This window comes from Gadus macrocephalus, chromosome 4, assembly GCF_031168955.1.
Source record: "Gadus macrocephalus chromosome 4, ASM3116895v1".
In the NCBI taxonomy this organism is placed as follows: Eukaryota; Metazoa; Chordata; class Actinopteri; order Gadiformes; family Gadidae; genus Gadus; species Gadus macrocephalus.
Window position 1 is genome coordinate 5,556,858 of NC_082385.1, and position 23,799 is coordinate 5,580,656.

The 23,799-nt window shown below is 46.5% G+C and overlaps 1 protein-coding gene across 1 annotated transcript; it reads left to right on the forward strand.

Annotated features, from left to right (window-relative positions):
• The first annotated feature begins 1,182 nt into the window (after positions 1–1,182).
• Positions 1,183–19,786, forward strand: drd4-rs (dopamine receptor D4 related sequence). Its single transcript, XM_060049629.1, has 6 exons — positions 1,183–1,745; positions 14,826–14,996; positions 15,583–15,860; positions 16,851–16,963; positions 17,709–18,436; positions 19,427–19,786. The coding sequence occupies exons 2-6, from the start codon at positions 14,978–14,980 to the stop codon at positions 19,627–19,629; spliced, it is 1,341 nt and encodes a 446-aa protein (XP_059905612.1). The 5' UTR covers positions 1,183–1,745; positions 14,826–14,977; the 3' UTR covers positions 19,630–19,786.
• Positions 19,787–23,799: the final 4,013 nt, after the last annotated feature.

Genomic DNA, 23,799 nt, shown 5'->3' on the forward strand with positions numbered 1-23,799 from the left:
CCACACACACAAACCAATCGCCCTTGCAGACGACAGCTTCATTCTCCAGAGAAAAAATCTTTATTTAGGACTGCACACAATCCACACAGCGAGATAAAAGGACTTTGGGATTTGCATCTAAAGAGGTTTTTGCATATCACCTGTCACACAAAAATACATTTAGCCAATAAAGCTCTTCGGCTCTACGGCAGGGGGATGAAAAAAACGTAATCACTTCCAATGGTGTTATTGCTTCTAGCAATTAAACATTCACACGTTTCATCAGATGTGGCTGAAGTGTGTTTAAAAAAACTAGGGGCAGCCCCCTGGGAAAGCGAACAGTCTGAGCAGTAGAAGTGATAGACGGGGATGAGGCTGGGATGAGGCTGCAGCTGTTTCTGTGACAGAGGAGCGCGCGGTTCAGCAGCACACTGTCAGCCAATCAGGCGCCCTGGCAATAAGACGAGTTGGAGAGGGAGAGCGTGGAGGAGAGAGAAGGAGAGAGAGAGAGAGAGAGAGAGAGAGAGAGAGAGAGAGAGAGGAGAGAGAGAGAGAGAGAGAGAGAGAGAGTGAGGGGGAGAGAGAGAGAGAGAGAGAGAGGGGAGAGAGAGAGAGAGAGAGAGAGAGAGAGAGAGAGGGGAGAGAGAGAGAGAGAGAGAGAGAGTGAAAGAGAGGAGAGAAAGAGAGTGAGAGAGAGAGAGAGAGAGAGAGAAAGAGAGTGAAGGGAGAAGAGGGAGAGAAAGAGTGAGGGGAGAGAGAAAGAGAGTGAGAGACAGAGAGAGAGAGAGAAAGATTGAGAGAGCGAGAGAGTGAGTGAGGGGAGAGAGAAAGAGAGTGTGAGAGAGAGTGTGGATGAGAGAGAGAGACAGTGACGGGAGGAGAGAGAGAAGAGGAGAGAGGGATCACGAGTTAGAAAGCCAGAGCGGGGTTGTGGGGGGTGATGGTGTGTGTGTGTGTGTGTGTGTGTGTGTGTGTGTGGTGTGTGTGTGTGTGTGTGTGTGTGTGTGTGTGTGTGGGGAGGGGCGGGGGGAGAGACAGAGGAGCAATGAGAGGTATTTTTTTTCTCGAGGTTTAGAAAGCGAGAAAGAAAGAGAGCGAGAGAGAGAGAGAGAGAGAGAGAGAGAGAGAGAGAGAGAGAGAGAGAGAGAGAGAGAGAGAGAGAGAGATTGGAAGGGAAAGTTTAGATTTCTGCGCTCTCTCCATCCCTATGTTTTAGAGAGAGAAACACAGAGACACAGAGAGAGGGATATAGAGAGAGGGAGAGACAGAGAGAGTGAGAGAGAGAGACAGTGATTGGAAGGGAGAGTTTAGATTCCTCCCCTCTCTCTCCATCCCTATGTGTGAGAAAGAGGGAGAGACAGTGCAATACGGAGAGAGAGCGAGGGAGAGAGCGTGTGGCGACAGCCTCGGCTCACAGCGTCGGATGCAGGGCGAGCGGGGGGATGCGTGAGAGAGAAAAAGTTTCTTCTCCTTCTCGGCAATACCTCGCGGCTATGGACGGCTCATGGCGGGCTGCAGTCTGAGGGTGTGTGCGTGTCTGTGCGTGCGTGTGTCTGTGTGTAGGGCATCAGAGGGGGTGGAGGTGTAGCGGAGGAAGGGGTGGTGGTCGCGGGGAGTTGAGGGGACTGCCGTGGGTGGAGGTGCGGAGCGCGGAGAGGAGCGACACATCAGGACACATCTGGACGGAGAGAGGAAAAACAAAAAGGAATTTGGGGATTTTTGGACGGAGAGGGACGGAGACAAGGCGGTCGCCTGCATCGACAATCGTGAGTGTGTGTCTAATTTACTTTTGTTTCTAAGTAGTCAATTAAGTGTGTGTGTAGTGACATTATCTCCATCGATGTGTGACTTCTTAATCCTGTTGGAACACAGGGCCAAGTTAAGACAACTTTGAACCATTCCGAAAGGTTTCTTTACCTTTCTACTAATTTCTCACACGTGTTAGTCATACAATTTAGGCTGTATCCCACTCCTCAGCTTGTAAAACCATACCGCTTTATCCTAACCTCTTCTCATTATACCTGAAGGAACAATTTTCTCGGGCTCACTTTCGCACCAAGTCCTTATTTCCCGAGGCGGGCTTTAAAAGGTTACACGGCGAGACGTTGTGTCTGAAGGAAAAGTGAACCCGGTTAGCGATGCTGCTGATTTCCCCCAGAGGGTCGGGGAGGTCTGGGGACTGATGACAGCAGTTGGGCGCGTGTTGTGACTGATAGGGTCTAACGAGGCGAGCGGATCACGGAGATATAAGATCCTGAATGACTTTCTGACGGGTACATTAGGACGTGGGCTTTAGCATAATTGTCCACGTGACACAATATCGCTGACCTTTCCCTAGATTGGTCAGAGCCTGGTGTGTGTGTTGTGTGTGTGTGTGTTTGTGTTGTTTGTGTATTTGTGTCTGGTTTGTGTGTGTGTTGTGGGTTGTGTGTCTGTATTTGTGTTGTGTGTGTTTGTGTCTGGATTGTATGGGGTATGTGTGTGTGTGTGTTGTGTGTTGTTTGCGTTGTTCCTTGTGTGTGCATTGTTCCTTGTGTATGTGTGTGTGGGTGTGCGTTGTTCGTTGTGTGTGTGCGTTGTTCCCTGTGTGTGTGTTGTTCCTTGTGTGTATGTATGTATGTATGTATGTATGTATGTATGTATGTATGTATGTATGTATGTATGTATGTATGCATGTATGTGTGTGCGTGCGTGCGCACCAGTCAAGACATTCACAACTGAAAGCCGACTCTCGCTGCTCCACTCGTGTGGTATCAGGTTGTGTCTTTGCCAGATAAAAACAACAGAAACAGGGCTGACCACAGGGAGCAGTCTCAGAACGACACATAATAGGGTCTGTTTATCGCAACGTCAAGACAAGACATTTTGGAAGCATAGGAGCATTGAAATGCTGGCCATTGTGTTGGTTTTCGTATTTTTTGGGTCATTGTTTAGTAGTTAATCACAAAACAATAGGTCCATATGGGGCAGCATCGCTGTGGTTGAAGCTGCCTCAGCGTTCCTCCTCCGAAAACACGGACAAAACAAAAGTTTCCGTCCGCCCATGTCCCGGTATACACGGTTGATTTAGGATTCCACAGCGCTACCACTCTCTTGAGATCCTCTTCGTATGGCGGAGCAAACGCCAACCCCCTTCCCGCCCAAAAATCCCCATGATGCATTCTGATGAGCCGTGTTTACACGGCGTCAGCGGGGCCGACAGATGGGGGTGGGCAGGCGGTACGGCGTCTGCTTTGAACTCAGACACGCAGATGGATCAACATCATCTATCAGCGGCAGCCGGGCCAACGCCACAGCCTCCCCGCGTGAGCTGAAGTCTGACCGATCGGCCGCTCCATTCTCCTACCAATCTCACCCATACACACGCGCACACACACACACACACACACACACACACACACACACACACACACACACACACACACACACACACACACACACACACACACACACACACAGACTCGAACTTAAGGCTACCGCTCGGTCTAGCTTCTGTCTCGCGGCGGGCACCCCTTCAACCCCAACCCCCCCCTCCTCCCGCTCCCTCCTCATACCCTGTCCCCGCGGCAACCTGCGACCCCATGCTAACCAGCTGCTGTCACAGCTGGACGCTGTGCACTAATTTGTCTTAATTTAGCCCTCCCCCCCCCCCCCCTCCGCGCTCTGCTCCGCCTGACTCGTGAACCGCGGTTTTCCACCCTGATGATCTCAGGGCGGGGTCCAGAAGGCAGGGGGGAGAGGGGAGCGGGGGGGGGGAGGTAGTCAGGAGTTTGCGGGGCCCTTGCGTCACCGCCGTGGTGGCTCCTGGAGACATGGGGCGGGGAGGAGCACGGAGCAGGGAGCAGGGCACGGTGGAGGAGAAGGTTCGGGGGGAGGAGGAGAGAGTCAGCCCGGGTAGCAGCGGGCCACAAATAGGGCAGGTGGTGGGAGTGAGCTGGGATGAGGATGAGGATCGTGGGGCCGGCCTCGCCAAAACCTGTCACGTTTTAATTGGTCCACGGCGATACAATTACACGAAAAAGAGAAAAAAGCGAAACGGAAAAAAGCAAGGGAAAGAAAAATAGTAATAGAAATCAAGGCTTGGAACGGCGGCATTATTAATGGGTAATGACTGGAGGAGTTCTTGCTAGGGGGAGAGGGGGAGAGGGGGGAGGGGGGGAGGGGGGAGGGGGGAAAGCCTCAGCATCTCAAGGGCAAGGAGGTGACTGATCTGCAGCCCAGTCCTCCCCCCTCCCCTCCCCTCCCCACCACCACCACCACCACCTGAGGGGGAGTCTTGCGCTGACAGCTGAAGGCGGAGCTTACCGCTCTGCTCTCCCACAACGGCGTGACATGAACACCACACCCTCTGGGGGAGGAAGAAGAAGAAGAAGAAGAAGAAGAAGAAGAAGTCCAAAAAAAAACGAACCAAAACGTCGTACCAATCCTTCACCGTTCTCCCTACCACGAGCTCCGGCCTAATTGAGTCGTCGGCTGAAGACAGAGGACCTGCCATGCTCTGATTAACCCCCGTCCAGTCTGTATGGAACGCCGGCTATAGGTCCGTCGCTATGGTTTCGGTGCAGCACAGATTAAGGGGTTGAAAAGAGGAGGGATGGAGTGGGGGGGGGGGTTGCAATGTTAAAATGTCCTCCCCTCTTCCTCATTCCCCTCGCGGTGATGAGCACTTTTATTGGACGTTCGACAGACAGGGGGCCCACGCGCTCGCACACACAACACAAGGATACACACACACGCACGCACACACACACACACACACACACACACTACATACTGCACACACAACCTACAACACAGCGTTTCCCATGACGGTCCTGTGCGAGCCATCAGGCTACTAATAGCACAGTGTCTAAATCAGTGTACGCTCTCGTCCTCTCAAACCTTACCTTTACTAATCAACCTGCTTTTGTAGCACGGCCATTATTTATTTCATATAATAGCCAGCCACCCACTCACACACTCACAATCTGTCATCACTCAAGGAAGAGCAATTATTAATTTTTTTACAATTTATAAAACTGTTCAGATAGCACGCGAACTTTTAACACACACAGACGAACCAGACGCTTTCTTTCTATTGCAATTACCTTGTTAATTTTAAATTAATTATGTGCGCCATGAGCGTGTTTTAACACAAAGTCAAAAGCAATCATCACTGGGAGAACTTTAAAGTGTGTGTCTGCGTTTATAATTATTCCCCCACTAAAGGTACAAAATGATTGATTGAGAGGTGCGGCTACGTTTTATGTAAAAAACGTTATCTGTTTGGGTTTTTCAATATTGAGACGTATTGCTGAAGACACACGCATTCCTCCTTGCTTATCTCAATAATATTTGAAGGAGTACAAAGGACGGACATGATTAAACGGTAGCACAGAAAGCCCGAAGACGATGACAGCTTCGGTAACTGATGATGAAAAACGACTGTGAAAAGGACATCTAATTGTGTCACAACTGATACTCTGGCCATATGAGTCATCCCCATCGAGCACCTCTAATTGGTCGATTGAATTGTAAAATTTGAAATTAAATGACACTGTCGTAATGATGTAATCAGTGTGTAAATAGAAGAGCTGACACAATGTGGCTTCGTTAATGAAAACCACTCATGGAGATCCGACCGGGCAACGGCAGCCTCAGGAAAAGACGGTGATGATTGTAATAGATTGGGGCTGCCAGTCAAAGAGGCTCGCACGCGCATGTGTGTGAGGGTGGTTTGCGTTCACTTCAGTACGTGTTGGTCGAATCATGAGGGAAATTGTGGATTTCTGTGGAATATAGAGCAGGTTGTCGATGTGTCTGTGTCTCTCTGTGTGTGTGTGTGTGTGTGTGTGTGTGTGTGTGTGTGTGTGTGTGTGTGTGTGTGTGTGTGTGTGTGTGTGTGTGTGTGTGTGTGTGTGTGTGTGTGTGTGTGTGTGTGTGTGTGTGTGTGTGTTTCAAAGCCAGCAGTGCACAGTGGGGTAACTAGCTACAAAGAGGGCAGAAATGGTTGGGTGTGCCGACATATTGTTGTGTGTGTGTCGCACGCAAGCGCACGCACGCACACACGCACGCGTGTTTGTTTGTGTGTTCACGAGGCATGTGGTATTGGTGTGTGTGTGCACGTGTGCATGTGTGTGTGAAGATGTACAACGTGGGAGTGTGTATGTGCCTGCATGCCCCAGTGTGCATCAGTGGTGTTTGGTTGGTGGGAGGACGAAAAACAGAACCACTTGAAGCCAGTGATGAAAGTACAGAAAAATGGAAGAATGGAAAATGTGAAAGAGAAAATCAAAAGCCCATGCAGAGGGGTACAAAGCTCCAAATCATTGGATGAGCAGGAAGGCCGTGGACGTCTGTGGTTCCCCGCTGAAAGTGTCAGAAGCACACAATGGACACCCATGGTTACCCCGCGACGGTAAATTGAATCTCTGTGATGAATATGGATATCCCGGTAAGCCCCCTTCCACCACACTAGACCCCCCCCCCCCCCCCCTCGCCCCCCTCACAACAGTCTACAATAGAGGCAGAATCTCGGACGCTGTGATCCAATGGCAGGAGAGCCTACCTACCTGCAGTCCACCTGCACACTGCCTCTTCTGAACGGTGTCTGACATTAGTTGAACTTTTTCTTCCACAAGGTGGAAGTTGGCCCGGGCAAAGCACCGACTGATGATGTGAACGGTTCAACCTTTCCGTTTCAGGTCTTAGGCAGGAAACACTTGTCGGTCATTCTCTCCTGGCTAACTTTTTCATCCTCTCTATTTCTTTGAATGCGAATACACACCGTGATAGTGGGTGTTCAGAAAAAGTCCTAGGTGGGGACTATCATTTTGTGTCATTTTTGTGACGCCATCTCCTCTCAAAATTACCTGTGGAGTTGTTGCCGCAGACTGCGGTTTATACACACAACACGGTTACACCGGTGCGGTATAGGCTTATATAAGAGTGAAGACGAGCTGGTTCATCGTGGGAAAGCAAAGGCAGAGAACAACAGTATTTATACACAAACACAAATAATGCATGGGTAATAAACATATAACTACACAAACAGAAAAAACACATATTATTGAAACAGGAACCCATGAGGAACGCTTGGAGAGGGGCAACAACTAAGCAGCAACAATGCGTAGATAACATTGGAGACATAATCAGTTTGGGGAGTAAAAGTAACGTACTTTACAACAGCGTTTAGTGCGATCATACTTATGCACCTCATTAGGCTCTTGCTGGGAACACAAACACGCTATTTGGGCCAGAGGTAAGCTATAAACGGTGGGGGCGTTCATCCACTCCAGTTATTGGCTGCATCCCATGCTGATGTATCTCTCGTCGACTGGTGTCAAACATCACGAGTCCCACGACAGAAACCAGCCTTAGCTCATGCAGGCAGCTCCTCCTCTGTTCACATCTCATTCAGAAACAAACAGCAACACCGATTAATCTGCTGTGCAAGCCAAACCAATTTGCACCTATAGGTGGCCATGTGTGGGGGCGTTTGGGGCGGATACTGTGTAACTACTCGCGGCTATCATCCATCTCAGCCCCGGTTGCTACAGGCTCCTTAGTGGTGAGGCGAGGCCTGGTGAGTTTATTGTTTGCAACAAGGAAGGCTGCGGTATCCGTCAATACAAAGAAATTATTTCGGTGCTTTTCCAAATCCTCAAAGACAGACAAGACGTAAGAGTACAAAGCAGGGGGTTTGCAAAAAAAATGAAACAAATAAGCCTCAGTGACGCTTTAAAAGACAGGAGAGAGAGATGGAGTCAGGGATCTGTTTGGGGGGTCCAGAAGGAGGGGCTGGCGATGGAGATGCACCATCCCCCTTGGATTACGACTCTGTTTAATCCTGAACAAATGGACCAATTTAATACCTGAAGCCAGGCAGAAGCCCTGTTCGGTATCTGAACCGGTAAATGTGTGTCCGACAAATCGTTGCAGTGAGACGGGTTTATTGAATCACAACACATATTTCATTCTAACCCGGGCAGCAAAGGCTATTAAGTGGGAATCATCTCCTCAAATTTGAATGAAACAGCCCACTTATCATAAATGCAAGACATTGCACCACAATGAATAGTGATTAGAACGCAGCGGCAGGCGGTCTAGGTGAGCACGATCCACCACAGCATGCGTTAATGCTGTTGTGTTCGGTAATAACGGTGATGTACTTTGCCTGTGGGAGACAAAGCGCCTCTTGGGCATCTGCCAGGTTTATTTTATGCACCTCTTTTTCTTTTCTTTATGGATAAAGTGTCTGGTATTCTTTGCCTGTGTATGCAGCTCTTTGAGTCTGCTTCAGTGATAAAGTGGCTGGTAGCAAACTTTAAAGTTTAAAGTTTTAAATCACAGGGGGACAACGCGACCTCTTCTGAAACATGTGTTATGGCAAGGCTTTTGTTTTACGACAGCCTCAAAGTTTTCATGCTTTAGGCAAATATTATAGCTAAATATTGATATTTTTCCGATATTATTATTATTATTATTAATAGCAAGGAATAGTGTCAAACCATAACTGAACAATGCAATAGCTTACGTAGACATAGCGACTGCAGCATTCTAGTCAAGACAAATATTCTGATGGGAGAAATCTGTTTCTTTGTAATAATTTGTATCACAGAGGTCTGAATAACCTAGACTTGATGTTTCAGGGTGACATTGCTCACCTGTTTGGCAAGTTTGGAAGACATGGCAGGAATTAAACCACAAATCTGCAAATGAAAGGAGTGCCCACGGCCAAAATCTCAATAGAAACGCCTGAATAAGAATCGAGAACAGCTGTTGTTTGTGTGGAGGAAATGTATAACGTTATGGGCACACCATCCAAAAGATATGAAACCTTTTGTTGACAAGGAAAAAATTTGTCAACAAAGCAGCCCTGAATTATCTGTTGCGACCACAGCCGGAATGTGTTGAATGAAACGCTGATTAAATGCGGCCTGCACTGAATGGACAACTCGATGAAAATTCAACTAATTTATTAATGCTGTGACACCTTCTACCGGCCTGCTTAGAAAATCTACAGCTCTCCTGCTCTCCATAAAAGTATGGATCAGTGACGCTGCCCTTTGGGTTGCGAACCTATCGAGTGCTGTGTCGTTGTAATCAGCAGGTTCAGACTCCTCGTCCAATCAGGCGAGGCAGCTTGGGTTCTGGCCCTTGACCCGCCTGTTGTTTTGGAGGCCTGGTCGAGGGGAGCACGCATCCCATCACTGTGACATTAGAATAAGCCAGCGTGGCTGCAGTTCAGTGCAGCCGGATACCACCTCATAAATTAACTTCATTTCCAAACACACACACCTCCGACCAATTTTTGTTTTCCCTCCCAATGAAACCAGTGCACCCCTTTGTTGTTGTTGTGTCAGTATACCACATTACGAGATTTGTTATCCCTTCCCTGATACCTCCCACGCAAATTAAGAGACCCTATTATTCGACTCCGAGAGCCAGTTTGATACATAAAACAAATACAAATAAAGGCATGTGTCCTCATAAGGACACATGTTTATGAGGACACCTGTTTATAAGGAAACCTCTATGGGAGGACAACTGTTTGTAAGGAAACCTGTTCTTGAGGACACCACTATGGGAGGAGACCTGTTTGTTAGGACACCTGTTTATGAGGACACCGCTATGGGAGGTCATCTGTTTGTTAGGACACCTGTTCTTGAGGACACCTCTATGGGAGGAGACCTGTTTGTTAGGACACCTGTTCTTGAGGACACCACTATGGGAGGAGACCTGTTTGTTAGGACACCTGTTCATGAGGACACCGCTATGGGAGGTCATCTGTTTGTTAGGACACCTGTTTATGAGAACACTGCTATGGGAGGAGACCTGTTTGTTAGGACACCTGTTTATGAGGACACTGCTATGGGAGGAGACCTGTTTGTTAGGACACCTGTTTATAAGGACACCGCTATGTGGGGACACCTGTTTGTTAGGACACCTGTTGCTTGGTATTGCATGAGACGGGGAAACCGGAATTAATATTGTGCAATGAGGCTTGATGCAGTCCATGTCTCACCACCAAGCAGAGGTTTGCATGGAGAGGAGATAGGGAAATTCAGACTGGGTGCTGCATTAATTATAACCAGCTGAAACCCTAAAAATAAAGAGGGGCGGGTTTGAACGTCTAATGTTGAGGAACGTAGACAGCGGATCATTTGAATGGTGGTGGGATTGTGGCAGTTGAGGACACCCCTGTCACACCATTAGGCCAGCAGGTTATGAACCACTGCAGACATAGGGACATTATTAGACTACAATATGGAGTGGAAGTGCCAATGTATCACATTGGTCAAATTAGATGTCATATTCAGCTCACAGAGAGAGAAAGAAAACCAGATGGAAAAGTGTAGCTTATTGCTCTACAAGAATAAATGTTAGTGTTAATAATTGGCACCAATAAGCTACTAGCCCCACTAAGCTAGGCAGAAATATTTTTCATAACATTTACAGTATATATATCTATATATTTATAGCGCCAGTCCACAGTGTTTATTAATGAACTTAGATAAAAATAAACAGAACCGGACAGAAAAAAACTGAAAGTCTATAAATTATTCAAGTAGGAACTCATCCCTACAAGGCCTTTTTGGGCTTATGGCTCTGAGTCATAATACTCTGAAGAGCCTTTTTCAGTCTTTTTCTTTTTCAAGCCAGTCTGCGCTACGAGACGAGTGTAGACTTTTTCATATGCACGCACATCCACTTAGCATCTTGTTAGAAATCTTGTGTACATTTAATTTGTTTGTAACTGTAATAAACTTCTATCTATTTTCTCTTTTATTTAAAGTTGACAGATTATACTACCAGGTGTGAGTGTGATTAGCCGTTACAAGCCTTTTTTTTTTTATCTGCCTATTCTGACATCACAAGTGGGCGTGTCCACCTAGATGTAAGCTGGATAGATCAGTCTACCAGCCTACCCAGTGGACTGTAGCAAACGTGGCTCATTTATCTATCAACCCACACCTGGTGGTATAATATGTCACCTTTAAACATTGATGTAAACATTAATACAAATGTTTACAGTTTGGGCTTCAAACCTGATTTCTCTGGGCTCTGGGTCTGCACCTCTGCCATCTCCTGATGCGCATCAAAGGGTTCGACATGTTGAAGTAGGTTGTCAGTCAATGCTCATTGTGTTACGACAGCAGTGACCTGCGTCCGTCCCTCCAGGCCCTCCTTGTGACTGGAGATAAGACCAAGTGGAAGCAGTGGTGACGTGACATTGGGATGATGAAGGGTGTAGGAGAGCCGCTGGAGGGTTAAAGGATCCTATCTGATCCGTCCTCATGTTGGTAACATAGGTTGGTATTAACGGCTTTCCAACTCATGGATGCGGTACCATTACTGAACCACGTGAAAAGCAGTTGAATACTCCTCTAGTTCAAATATGGCATTGCTCCTAAAAGGATTGTTTGAAAACAGTGTTTCAAGTTTAAGTATGTTCTCGTCTTCATACTGCGAGTTATTTAGCTAGCAGAAAGTGTTGAAGTTCGAGTTCTGTAGATATCTTAAAAGGCTCTATATATTTTAAATAATTCTAAAGGTAGGTGCATTTATTGAGACACCGATATGGCACTGAACCTTTTAAATTCGTTTATGGTGGGTACAGGTGACTAATATGAATTGGATGTCACAGATGACAGCTCCTGAGATATTTTCAGGTTCAAAGCGATTTTCTTATCAGTCCCTAGCTCATCCTCCTAGCTTCATATTTGACTCTGAAATGTCAAAGCTACTAAACAAACAGAGTTATTGTGTTGAAAAATAACAATCGTTGTCCAATACAGACTGTAGGACAAAACAAGCATACTTAAAACCGAAGGAAAGAATTGGAAAAGCAGAAGTCAAACACAACATGGACCAGAACCTAAATTACCGGAAAGCATGTCCCCTGAATTGTTTCCTGGTTGTTATTGATTGCAGGGTGATTCACGCTGGTGCTGAGGTAAGACTTTGTCATCTTAGGGCCTTTAAAACACAACCACCTACATGTAATTGTTTCCCGGACTTGTATTGGCCAAGCGTTTAAAAGCATGTGCAATCAATCCACCCCTGGTTTCCTGTATGACGTAAGGATATTTTTCATTGGCATGAAACACCAAAGAACAGATCTCCCCATCCGGTAGGGAGGGCCGTGATACGATCTTTAATTCCTTGTGATGTGGTCTTGGCAGGGGGGGCGGATGTGGTGCGACAGGTGGGAGGGACCAGCAGTGAGGGTCCGCAATGACATTTATTTTAAGATTATTATTATTATTATTATTATTATTATCTTGATTAAGTATCATTTAAATGTTGAGCTTTTTTTTTTTATTACATTCTTGGTAAACAAATATTGATTAATTTGATTATCTATTCTTGACTGAAAATGAAGCAAAACTCTGGTAAAAGGGGGAGGAGGGGGAGGAATAATAATTTTGGAGGAGAGATTTGGAGGAGACACGTCCCCCATGTTACTCCGCACGGAGTGCTTGTGTTAAGAAACGGATATAAGCCGTGGTGGAGTGTAGGAGCTCCTATGAGAGCGATCCCCTTGCAACAGGGAGTATTCATTATTTTTCATTATGAATGAGAATACCAGCTATGAATGAGAATTCAACTCATCAGTCAGCCGCCATTGTACATACGTACATTCACTCATGGTCTTGTATGAATGTGCATTATAACTGAAATGTTACACGTTCAATGTATTGTGAATTATTGAAAAAGTGAAGTGGGACGGGATTACCTTGCGTTTTCTTTTCTCCATGATATTAGCAGCTGTAATACCATTCAAGAATTATTTAATTATTTAGCAGACGCTCGTATCCAAATCGACTTATAGTGAAATTTGAATACATTATTGGTGCCTCTGGGTAGAGGCTGTGACGTGTGCACACACACTTATTTAGTATATTTAGGGGTCCAAGCCAACAGGTTGGATCCCTATTGTTTTTGTAAGGTTTTTTTTTCCTATTATTATTTTTCCCCCCTAGAAGTGGTACCACAGCCCAAACCGTAAATGTTGCCGACACGCCAATTGCATGACTAGTTTGTATTATAACCTCTTGCAGAAATTACAAACTTTATAATTAGATTTTCATATGAAATAACCAATAATAACAAACTCCATCCGCGCATATTGTGATGCGTGTCCGACACAACAAAACACACACTTATTGTATTAAGGTTTCTATTAGAGCCTATCATAATACTTGATTGATTCGTTTCAGTTTCATTTTTTTGGTTTTGTTTCAGACAGATGGACAATTACATAAAGATTATACACATAATATCCGCAATGTTTAATTCATTTTGAGGTTCAATATTTCACCTTTTCTGCTTCTTATCTCAAAAGCTAATTTTGAGCGGATTTACTTCAGATTAAACTTGTTTGCACATCGGACAATGTGTCACACTCCTTTGTAATAAACCAAACAAATGATAACGAATCAAGCAGTTGAAAACTCAATCTGTGCATATGGCGATATATTATATATACAGACAGATTATTTTACATTGCTGCTATCATGACTGATCTACTTCTCTTCGAGCAAATTGCTTCTATTTGGCGTAACTGGGTTTGCACGGCGGATCTTCGCACCTTCATGGTCCACTCCTGTGTGGGCACTTCATCCCTCCTCCTTGAAATCTTTAGCAGATGGAGGCTCACGTCTAAACATTTTGCACAGATGGGAACTCGATTTTATCCATTTTCCTGAGAGTGGTTTCCTCCCATGCCCGGGTGATATCAGAGGTTTAAGGCATTTTCCTAAGGGATGGCTTTTGACGTTTGGGTTCAAACCCAGAACCTTTCGCAATGGAGTCAACCACCATAACCACTAGGATGTCCTCCTGCATTGACTCGGACAGATACATTGATCTTCCTGGGAGCTGCGACACTAAACCCCTACATGGTACAAAGACAGTGGTCATCTCACCTTGAGCCTATTCAAGGGATTAATCCTCGTTTGACAGCATGAGGCACTTCACACGCTACATGTATATATTTATTTATATCCATAAAAAAGCACAAAGGACGTTGTTTATGTTGCAAAAGCTCTCCTCGGTGTCATGGCAACCCCTATTGAGGAGCTGGGAGGATAACAAAGACAGAAACACAGGGTGGGGAGAGAGAGAGAGAGAGAGAGAGAGAGAGAGAGAGAGAGAGAGAGAGAGAGCACTGGGCTGACAGCGAGAGAGCGAGCGAGAGTGAGAGAGGGCTGACATCGAAAGCTCTGAGGTTGCACTTCCTCCAAACAACTCATCTCACATTCAAAGCCAAATGTTTCACTTTGTCAACGGAAATATTGGAGGAGCCCTGGGGCCACCTATCTGTACTACGGTAACGTAGTACGTTCTACAGCTATGCGTAGAACGCCTCCGAACGCTTCCGAACACCACCGAAACGCCACCGGATGTTTGGAGATTACGTATTTCCCCTCTGTGCGCTGCACATCAGATGCCGGCAAAATTAAAGTCAACTGCGATAATTTACCGATTTTTTATTTATTTTTCACCGCGGCGTTCTTCTTCTTCGTCATTAAAATCCCCTTCTGAAAGTTTAATCCACTCGCGCAAATGAGATTTCTTTGGTGGAATATATCCGTAACGAAACAGGAAACCATGCGCACCAAAGCCTGTCCGGCCAGTACCGGTTTCCAGCCTCTGTTCCGTCTGGATCCATGTGCAGTTAGATGAGTTCTTAACTAGCATCCCGCCCTGGTTTATTTTCTCCTCATCAACACTAATGAGCCGCTCAAGGCCAGTCGTTGTTTGAACAGCTCAAGACAAAACTGTGAAAAGGTGTGGGAGTCGGAAGGCGCTGCGGTAATTGTGGTTTAAATGTAAAACGCCTAACTGTTTATTGGCAGATACTTTATCCGTGTGGGAGGCGCCATCGACAACCCATGAGCAGCTCAGAGCGCCGGCACCATGTGTGCGGAGGTGGAGGCGTGGCGAGCGGGCATAGGTTTTCCCCCCCGTCGGACCGAGGCTGAGGCTCCGGAGAAGGTCTACAGCTGGCATGGCCACTCGTCAGCCAGGTGAGATTGCCCCCCCCCCCCCCCACACACTACCTCTGTCTACGGCAAACCGCAGAGGTCAAAAGGTGCGAAACATGTACTCTCTCTGATAGCGACCGATCATAATGGTTTCACTGTCGGAGTGCACAAGCCTTGGAACAGTTTTTTTTAGCTGTGTCTGACAAATCGTATACATAGACTATAGCAGAGTAGTTGAGTCTTTCTGCATGGTCTAGGAATCTTGTAGTAATTGCAATAACCTTCCATAATACACTTTGAAGCGTGTGATTGGAAGGTCTGCCATTCTGCTGAAGTTATCAGATTGGTCACTATCAGTGAACCATTAGGCTTCATGCATTTTTACACATTTTACCGGGGATACTAATGGAAAATTGCACCCAAAATGAGGCAAATACGCTTGAAAGCTCACACCTTCACCTCCGAGATTAGATTTCCCTGTGAAATGATTGTCTTTGATTGATCCTTCTCTGAATCGCTTTAAAATGCGATTCCTGACGATTATACGTAAACCCCTGTGCGCTGCAATAGTGATTGAACCGTTGCTCCACAAACTCCAACAACACCCCCCGCCTCTCCCCCCGTCTAGATGCTAGCCCAGAAGAGCTTCTGTTCGGGGCCGCCATCATGGAAAACGTGACGCCCGGCAGCACGCCCGAGGAGCCGGCGGAGAGGAGCTACAACTACCTGGCCCTGGTCCTCGGCGTCCCCCTCATCCTGATCATCATCCTGGGCAACGTACTGGTGTGCCTCAGTGTGCTCACCGAGCGCTCGCTCAAGACCGCCACCAACTACTTCATCATCAGCCTGTCGGTGGCCGACCTCCTGCTGGCCGTGTTGGTGCTGCCGCTGTACGTCTATACTGAGGTAAGGTGCTGGTGGTGCTGGTGTTGGTAGAGGTGTGGGATGTGGTCGTGGTGGAAGTGGTGGTGGCGGCTGCGGCGGAGGTGGTGGGAGTGGTGGGGGCAGTGGTGGTGGTGGTGGTGGCGGCTGCGGCGGAGGTGGTGGGAGTGGTGGGGGCAGTGGTGGTGGTGGTGGTGGTGGCTGCGGAGGAGGTGGTGGTGGTGGTGGTAGCTGCGGAGGAGGTGGTGGTGCTGGGAGTGGTGGAGGATGTGGTGTTGTTTCGTGGTTCGATGGAACAGGACTGCTGAGATGTAGTGTAGATGTAGGGCTAATTTTTCCTTGATTGTCTTGTTAATTATGTTTGTACATTGGGGGTATAGTGTTGTGTGTTTTGGCAGAAGGTAGTATTTCCCCTTGGGGATTGACGATTTTAAACTTTAGATTTAAAAAAATTGTTGTCCTTACGAATTAAATTGAGCAGACACTGTTATCCAAGTCTTTCTGAGCACAATCATAGAACATGATCAAAATGACTTGACTTTTGGCCACCAAAAGATTTAAGCGCTTCACGACCAAGTTTGAACCAAAAATAACAGGAGAGTGTTCAGAAAATCGATAGGAATCCCGAAGACATGGTTATTCGATTTCTGTGTACTTACATGTCGAGATACAGATACATCTCAGCAAAGTGCCTTCAGAATTGAACCAGTAACTTTGATGAAGACTCCCCACTGAAAACCTTTCAGTTTCAGAGTAATGTTTTATTCCAGGAGGAGATTGTTACTGACACAATGGTGTCATGCCCAAGAAAGAAAGAAATGTGCACGAAGGAAAATACAGGAAATATAAATAACCCTAAATACTATACAACACAATAGTACAGCAGGGCATTAAAAAATATCGATAAATGTGTGTTCCCCCCCCCCCCCCCCCCGACAACTCTATCTCTTATACATGCAGTGTTGTGCTTCGCTAACTGCCGTTTCTGACTGTGGTGTGTGTATTGCTGTTTAGTTCTTGGGTGGCATTTGGACGCTGAGCACCTACATATGCGATGCTCTGATGACCATGGATGTCATGCTGTGCACTGCCTCCATCCTGAACCTGTGTGCCATTAGCGTGGACAGGTAAGCCCAATCAACCCAACAAGTGACTGCTATTGATTCCTTGCCTCCTCGGGTCGATTTTGACAATTTGCTTTCATTCGGAATATGAAAAAGACACCTGCTACCTAATCGTTTTTGCAAACATGACACAGAAAAATAAACACTAAATCAATAGCAACCCACATCTTGCTTTGTAACACCCCCTCTACCATTCATACATAATACAAATTCCTCTCACATCTGAGCCAACATTTATTTCCCGTTGAATAATTTGTCATTTTGGAAGAGAACTCGCTCATCTGTGAGCCTGTGACGGCTAAATTATTTTTTATTGCCCCATCCAGCATTATAATAATCACAATCCTCATAGGCCGCGAGAAGGTGATGAGGATATTATGGAGTGGCATCATTTAGCCTCGGAGGTGACGGACTGGGCCATCAGCGGGCTAATAAAAACGGTGACAATGAAGACCTGAAATTACAGCACCCGTGCATATCGTAATGAGTGGACCAATGCATATGCCGTGGCACCTGATGCTATTTGGCCGAGGCTATTTGACTAACATAGGGGTGATTTGCGGTTGAAATGCCCCTCGGAGAATTGTGCGCCAACCACCGTTTCGACTCCATTACATGAAATATCGATTTCGATTTCAGAATGAGATTCAGAAACACTGAACCGTGACCACGTTTATTCCTGGCCGAATAGACTCATCGCTCCCTTTCTCTGCTCCTCCCCCAACCTCCTTCTCCTTCCCTTTCACAGATACATCGCCGTGGTGGTGCCGCTCAAATACAACCGGAACCAGTTCAGTGTGCGCCAGCTGGCCCTCATCACCGCCACCTGGGTGCTGTCGCTCGTGGTGGCCAGCCCCGTCATCTTCGGCCTCAACCGGGTGCCGGGCCGCGACCCTAGCGTGTGCAAGCTGGAGGACGACCACTTTGTGGTGTACTCCTCCGTGTGCTCCTTCTTCGTGCCTTGCCCCGTCATGCTCTTCCTGTACTACTGGATGTTCCGCGGCCTTCGGCGCTGGAGCACGGGCCGAAGTCGCAGCCAGGTCGCGCGCGGAGGCCGCCGAAGCCTCTCGCTGCGGCTCAGCTCGGCGTTGCGGCGGGACAAGGCGAGAGGCGGTGGCGCCACTGCCGTCGCCGCTGGCAGGGAGAAGGCGGTGTATCTGAGCCCGACGTCGCCGTCCGCAATCTCTGTTGTGTCAACGCCCCTGGCGACGCCGCTGGGACCGCCGGAGGGCGAGGGGGATGGGGGGCAGGACTGCCTGACGGCGGCAGCGGAGAGCGACCCCATGACGACGCAGGTGGACAGTGGGTCCGACGGTGACCCCGTCGAGAGGGCTCCCGGGGAGGCAGGTGGCGGTGGCGGCAGGGAGAACGGCCTGGCCAAGGCCTTCGGGGTGAAGAGGTCGCGGCGCAACAGCAAGAGCAGCCGAGTGAGCGGGAGGGAGCGAAAGGCTATGAAGGTCCTTCCGGTCGTCGTGGGTGAGTCGCTGCGCACTGTTCCGCTGCGTTCAGCAGACACTTATATCGCGGCAATACATGCAATTATAATGTCAGTAATTAGCAGGTAGGCATCTCGCCCAGGGATGATAACAGGTCAACCCCTATGTATAATGTGGAGTACAGTATAGTATAGCTATCTGGTGGAGGAAAAAAAATTAGGAACGGTGAAGGCTTTGCCGGTTTTGTCCTGGTGCTTCAGGGTGTTAGAAATAATCATACCCAACAAATTGAAAACACGTGATACATCTCAGCGTGATATGGTTTTCTGTAAAACACTCACGAAAAAAGATAAAGCTGATAAGAGTTGCATTAAGGCGATGCATATCAGTTTGGCAACGGGGCTTTTTATAGAAAGTGATAATTGCAGTTTTTACATGAAGCCCTCTGAATGAAGGGTTCTGGCAGTGTGAAATCTCACCGGGCTGTAAATCACCTTGGAAACGACTTGCCTCCGCTTCCTTGCGTCTCTGCTCTACACATAGCAGACATGTTCTGCATCAATATCACGTTTTTCAAAATCAAATGTAATGCTTCATACACACAACAGAGAGCTACACGACCTGTTAGATCCCGTCGAAAAAAAGGCAACACTTGCTCGCCCCGCTACTCGTCTTCCTAATTATGACGCGATCCACCTGGCGGTCACACCTTAAGGCTTAATTATGGTTCCACGTTGACGCAACGCAAGGGGGTTTACAGACCCATTACGTCCTTGTGGTCCCTCCTTGCGTCCACTACAAGGGCCTGATGTGCACCTCCCAAAAAATGTTACCTTGCATCAAGGCGACGCAGCAGCAAGGACTGTGATTGGTCCGCTAACCAAAACCCAACAAAGAACCAAAACAGGTTCACGACTGTGTCGAAGCGACTGCCTGGTCATTGCGTTGCGTCGACGTCCAAACATAACAGAGCCTTTAACCTTAACCTCACCTTCTTCGTCCCGCCCGCTCTGTTCTTCCCGCCCCACAGGGGTGTTCCTGGCCTGCTGGACACCGTTCTTCGTGGTGCACGTCACCAACGTGCTGTGCGAGTCGTGCAACATCGGCCCAACGCTCATCTCCGTGGTGACTTGGCTGGGCTACGTCAACAGCGCCGTCAACCCCATCATCTACACTGCCTTCAACACCGAGTTCCGGAATGTCTTTCACAAGCTGCTCTGCTGTCGGACCTGAGCCAACCCCGGAGTCGGACCATTGAGATGTATATCTTTATATCTGTATATATTGCTCATAGTTATGAATAGGTTTCTGTACTGTGTGGAGCGTGTGGATCCTAATCGCTTCGGACGACAGGAGTTCTCAATCTTCGCATCTTTCTTCCAACGTCGAAAAAAAAGCGTTTTGGTGTCAGATCCCCTGCAGTTACCGATACACATATAAAACGATGCGATATGATTGAGGAACAGAGATGTGTATGTTTGTAGGTTGACGAGACGGACGAAACTAAGACACAGCTTCCCCCGGGCCAAAGGGCTCAAAGGTGTTGTGGATTTCATACGTTTCCCCTTGGGTAATGACTATATTTGCCTTGACAACGGGGGACTTTTCTCCAAGGGATGCTGAACAATGCCATGGACCACTTTGTTCATCAGAAGATGCAGTCAAAGTTCTTTGCAGTATCTGGGTAATTGAGGGGATTTAGGTTCTAAGGGGGTTTGTGTACAACAAAATAATACGCAACATAAAAAATATATATATTTTGTGTTTTGCACCCATCTATGTGAAAGGGGTAGTCCATGGCAAAAATAAACTCTTTTGTTTATTATCATGCCTGTAAATGTTGGTTTAACACGAGATGCCATGGCGATGCTACAATGTCTTGTCCTAACCCTCCCTTCTGAGAGAAAAATTAGCAGAGGTGCCAAGGAATGAAAAGCAATTATGTTTCCTTGTATTCCCTGGTGGGTTACATTGCTTCTCTTCACAATGGGCTGCTGTGAGCTCAAGTGCCTCAAGCATTTTCTGAAAACCAAATGTTTGGGAATTGATCGTCAATTGCCGCTGTGTTTGGGTTATTCTTTCAGTGATTTCCAAAGAACTGATGAAAGACACGATACAGCCAATGTTACGTGGAGGTCTTTCCATTGCTGGTCATATAAATGCAAACATGTGCGTGCGTGTGTGTGTGTGAAACGTTAAAGTTCATAAGCCCACAAAGAGCTCTCTCGTTCGGTACATAATATGCATGCCATGGACGGTGTACTCTGGTTTCACTTTCACTTCAAACAAAACTTTCCGTTGGAGGTAGAATTTCCCTGTCCTTTTAATCTATATTCTTTGCAGATAGTGAGATACTCGAGAAGAATTTACACGATTTAGTGAAAATGTACAAGATTTATCAACTTAAATGTATCATCAGTTTTCCAGAAAATCATCAGTACACAGCAATTTTGGACAAAGGGGCTATTGTATCTTAAACCCCATTATCCATCTCAGTAATTCAAAGCGCTGTTCTCCTGAAAAGGCTCAGTGGGTCATAATGTGCTGCCCTTTGTGCACCGAGAATAAGGACTTCTTAAACTATGTAATGAAGGCACTTCTAGAGTTCTCTTTTGTCAAAGGTAATGGGAAACTATTAGGTAGCAGCACAAAAAAAGATTATCGGTGCTTTCTACTACTGTTAAAGAGGCCCTGGATTTCAATATGATTGAGGAGTCCATAATACCACGTACACCCAAAATGATGGATGATTATGGTTAGATGATATTAAAATACTTTTCGGTGAACAAATGTGGATATCATTTCCAATTTCTTTCAGGGGGATTCAAATAGAGAATCTTATATTGCAGTGTGGCCTGTTGTGTGTGAATCCTGTTACATTCAGTCACATTCCCGATGGACTCACCATCGCTCTGGGACGAGGACCCAAGTCATTAAACCACAAACAGTGTCACCCTATTTTCCACCAGTATAGGATTTGTCATTTTCCTGCTCAGGGTCCGATTGAACGTGTCTCAATAACAGGACCGGGGGCCAACGACTCAGCGGCGACTGAGACCTCTCTGGCGGGCTTCAAGGTTTTGAGGGGTAGAAAGAAGGGAAAATCCACACATCAGCACGGATTATCCATAAGCACGTTCGTATGCTGATCCGCGGATTTCCCCATCTTTGCCCTCGTTGCTTCTGTGCAGTCGAGACCCCCCGTATCCGCGGCAGTTTCAGATCTGCAGGATCCAGTTTGCTGATTGGATACCCTGGGTCTTTTATCGTCCGCTACACAGAACTGTTTCATCGCATACTCGTCATACCCATCTGGAATAAGGGGCTTGAAGCCAGACAACAGAAAGACCCTTTGGTTGTTGCATTATCTTTGGCCCGGCGGGGAGCCGCAGCGCTCTTTGATCTATGCCTTAGCCAGCGATTCAAAGACAATGACTGTATCTTGTTTCTGCAGTAGGTCTCGTGAAGGGTGTTTTTTTTCCTGTAAGTTATGAATTGATTACAGTAGATGTTAATACTAGCCCGGCGACATAAAGTATGTGATTGATGACTTTACATGATTTTCAAATCATGCACGATTATAAACGGTATATAAACTTTTTTGGATGTTCTTTTTAAATTTTATTCAGGGGAGTTTGGCTTCGCCATCAATTTAGCATTTGGTTTTTTACTTTTACCCTCTCCATTCCGAAGAAAAAAACATTCAAAAACGAATATCTAATCATCAAATTGAAAATAATTATCAAATGAATGTTTACGCATCAGTATTTAACGCAGAAGGAGGCTATCATAGAGAAGAAAACCGACATCATTTGTCAAAGTGCAGACATCATTTGTGACCTATTTATCTGTTAAAGTGATATAAAAGTGCAGTGAAGAGGTGAATGTGACCACTGTAATTGAAACCAACAATCTTTGTCATTGGTGGAAAAATAAAAAAAAGATTTGTACAAACAGATGCATATGCTGCATGCAGTAAGACTATGTGTGTGTGAGTGTGTGACAAAAGCTCAGAGAGGTAAACGTTGAAATTCAAAACATCTGGGCTATGGCATGGGTGGCGGTCTGTTCCGTGGCATCGACCCCGTCAGGAAGCAATCATAATCATCCCCATTAAAACGTCATTACATGTGAAATTGTCCTCGACGTTGAACGTTACCACGGCGACTTGCCATGTTTAGAGGGTGGCAAACCAATTCCAAACCCAGAGCTGAAAACGTCAACAGGGGCGACTAAGGGACTAATGAGGTTGTATGTTATGTTTTCCCTGCAACCCGATGGAGCTCAGATGTCCAAACGGCCCAAAATGAGCTCATGATGGAGGCCGTGACTCAAAGCAGACAGGAGGCCCCGTCTGATGGGGGCGCTGGCAAGGGGTACCATTGGTTCATTCTCTATCTGGAGATTGTATTTCTTATTATTATTTCTTATTATTTATTTTATTTTGAAGGTTTTATCCTTTTTATTGTAGAGAGAGATGGAAAGGAAGGTATGGGAGAGAGAGGGGAAGACATGCAGCAAAGGACCACAGACAGGAATCGAACCTGGGTTGCTGCAGTCAGGACTGGGACTTAATGGTACGCGCTCTACCCGGTGAACCACCGGAGAAACCCCAGTGTATTACTTATTCTATGGGAAGGACCCTAGTCCAAGAACATAACTAAAAACTCTCTCTGCGTTTCATCTCTGTATCATCAGCCAAACACGGTCGCTATTTTGGGTTTTGCAACAAACAAAAAAAAACACAGATGGAAACCAAAAGGTAACCACGGTAACAACAAGACGAACAGAAGCGGGGATCATGTGAAGACGCAGCATGACAATATTGTGGAGGCTCAGCGAGGATTTGGGTGCAACACGCTGTGCGGGTACAAAGAATGTACGGTAAATCAGCACGAGTGTTTATCTTCAATCGATAACAACTCTACCTGGTGGAAAAAATGAGCTCTGGAAGAAAGAGGGGTAATTACATTTCAGTTTTTCTGTGCGGTGCAGAAATGATTTAGCATTTAAAATAGAAGGAGAGGTTATCTAACAATAGTCAGCCATGTGAATGGGTATTCAAAACACTGCGATTTGAGAATTTCATTCTTAGTGCCCCAGCGTTTGGGTAAAAAAGGATCGAATCGGTAGGGACAAATACAAGGAGACTCTAAATATCGACATAATATAGCTGTACCATTCCATACAAAGGATATTGCATCCAAAATCCTATTAATATATAAATACCAGCGTTTCTCTATAACTTTATACTTTACAAAGTGTTTGAAGGTCGCCTGGTTTCTAGATCCTCCTGATAACAGAATGACTCCGGAGGAATTAAGTTGATCCATTAATGGAGTCAGACAGCATTTAGTCGGGGTCGTGTCACTTGCCCTGTTTTGTCTGCCAATTAACTCTCAG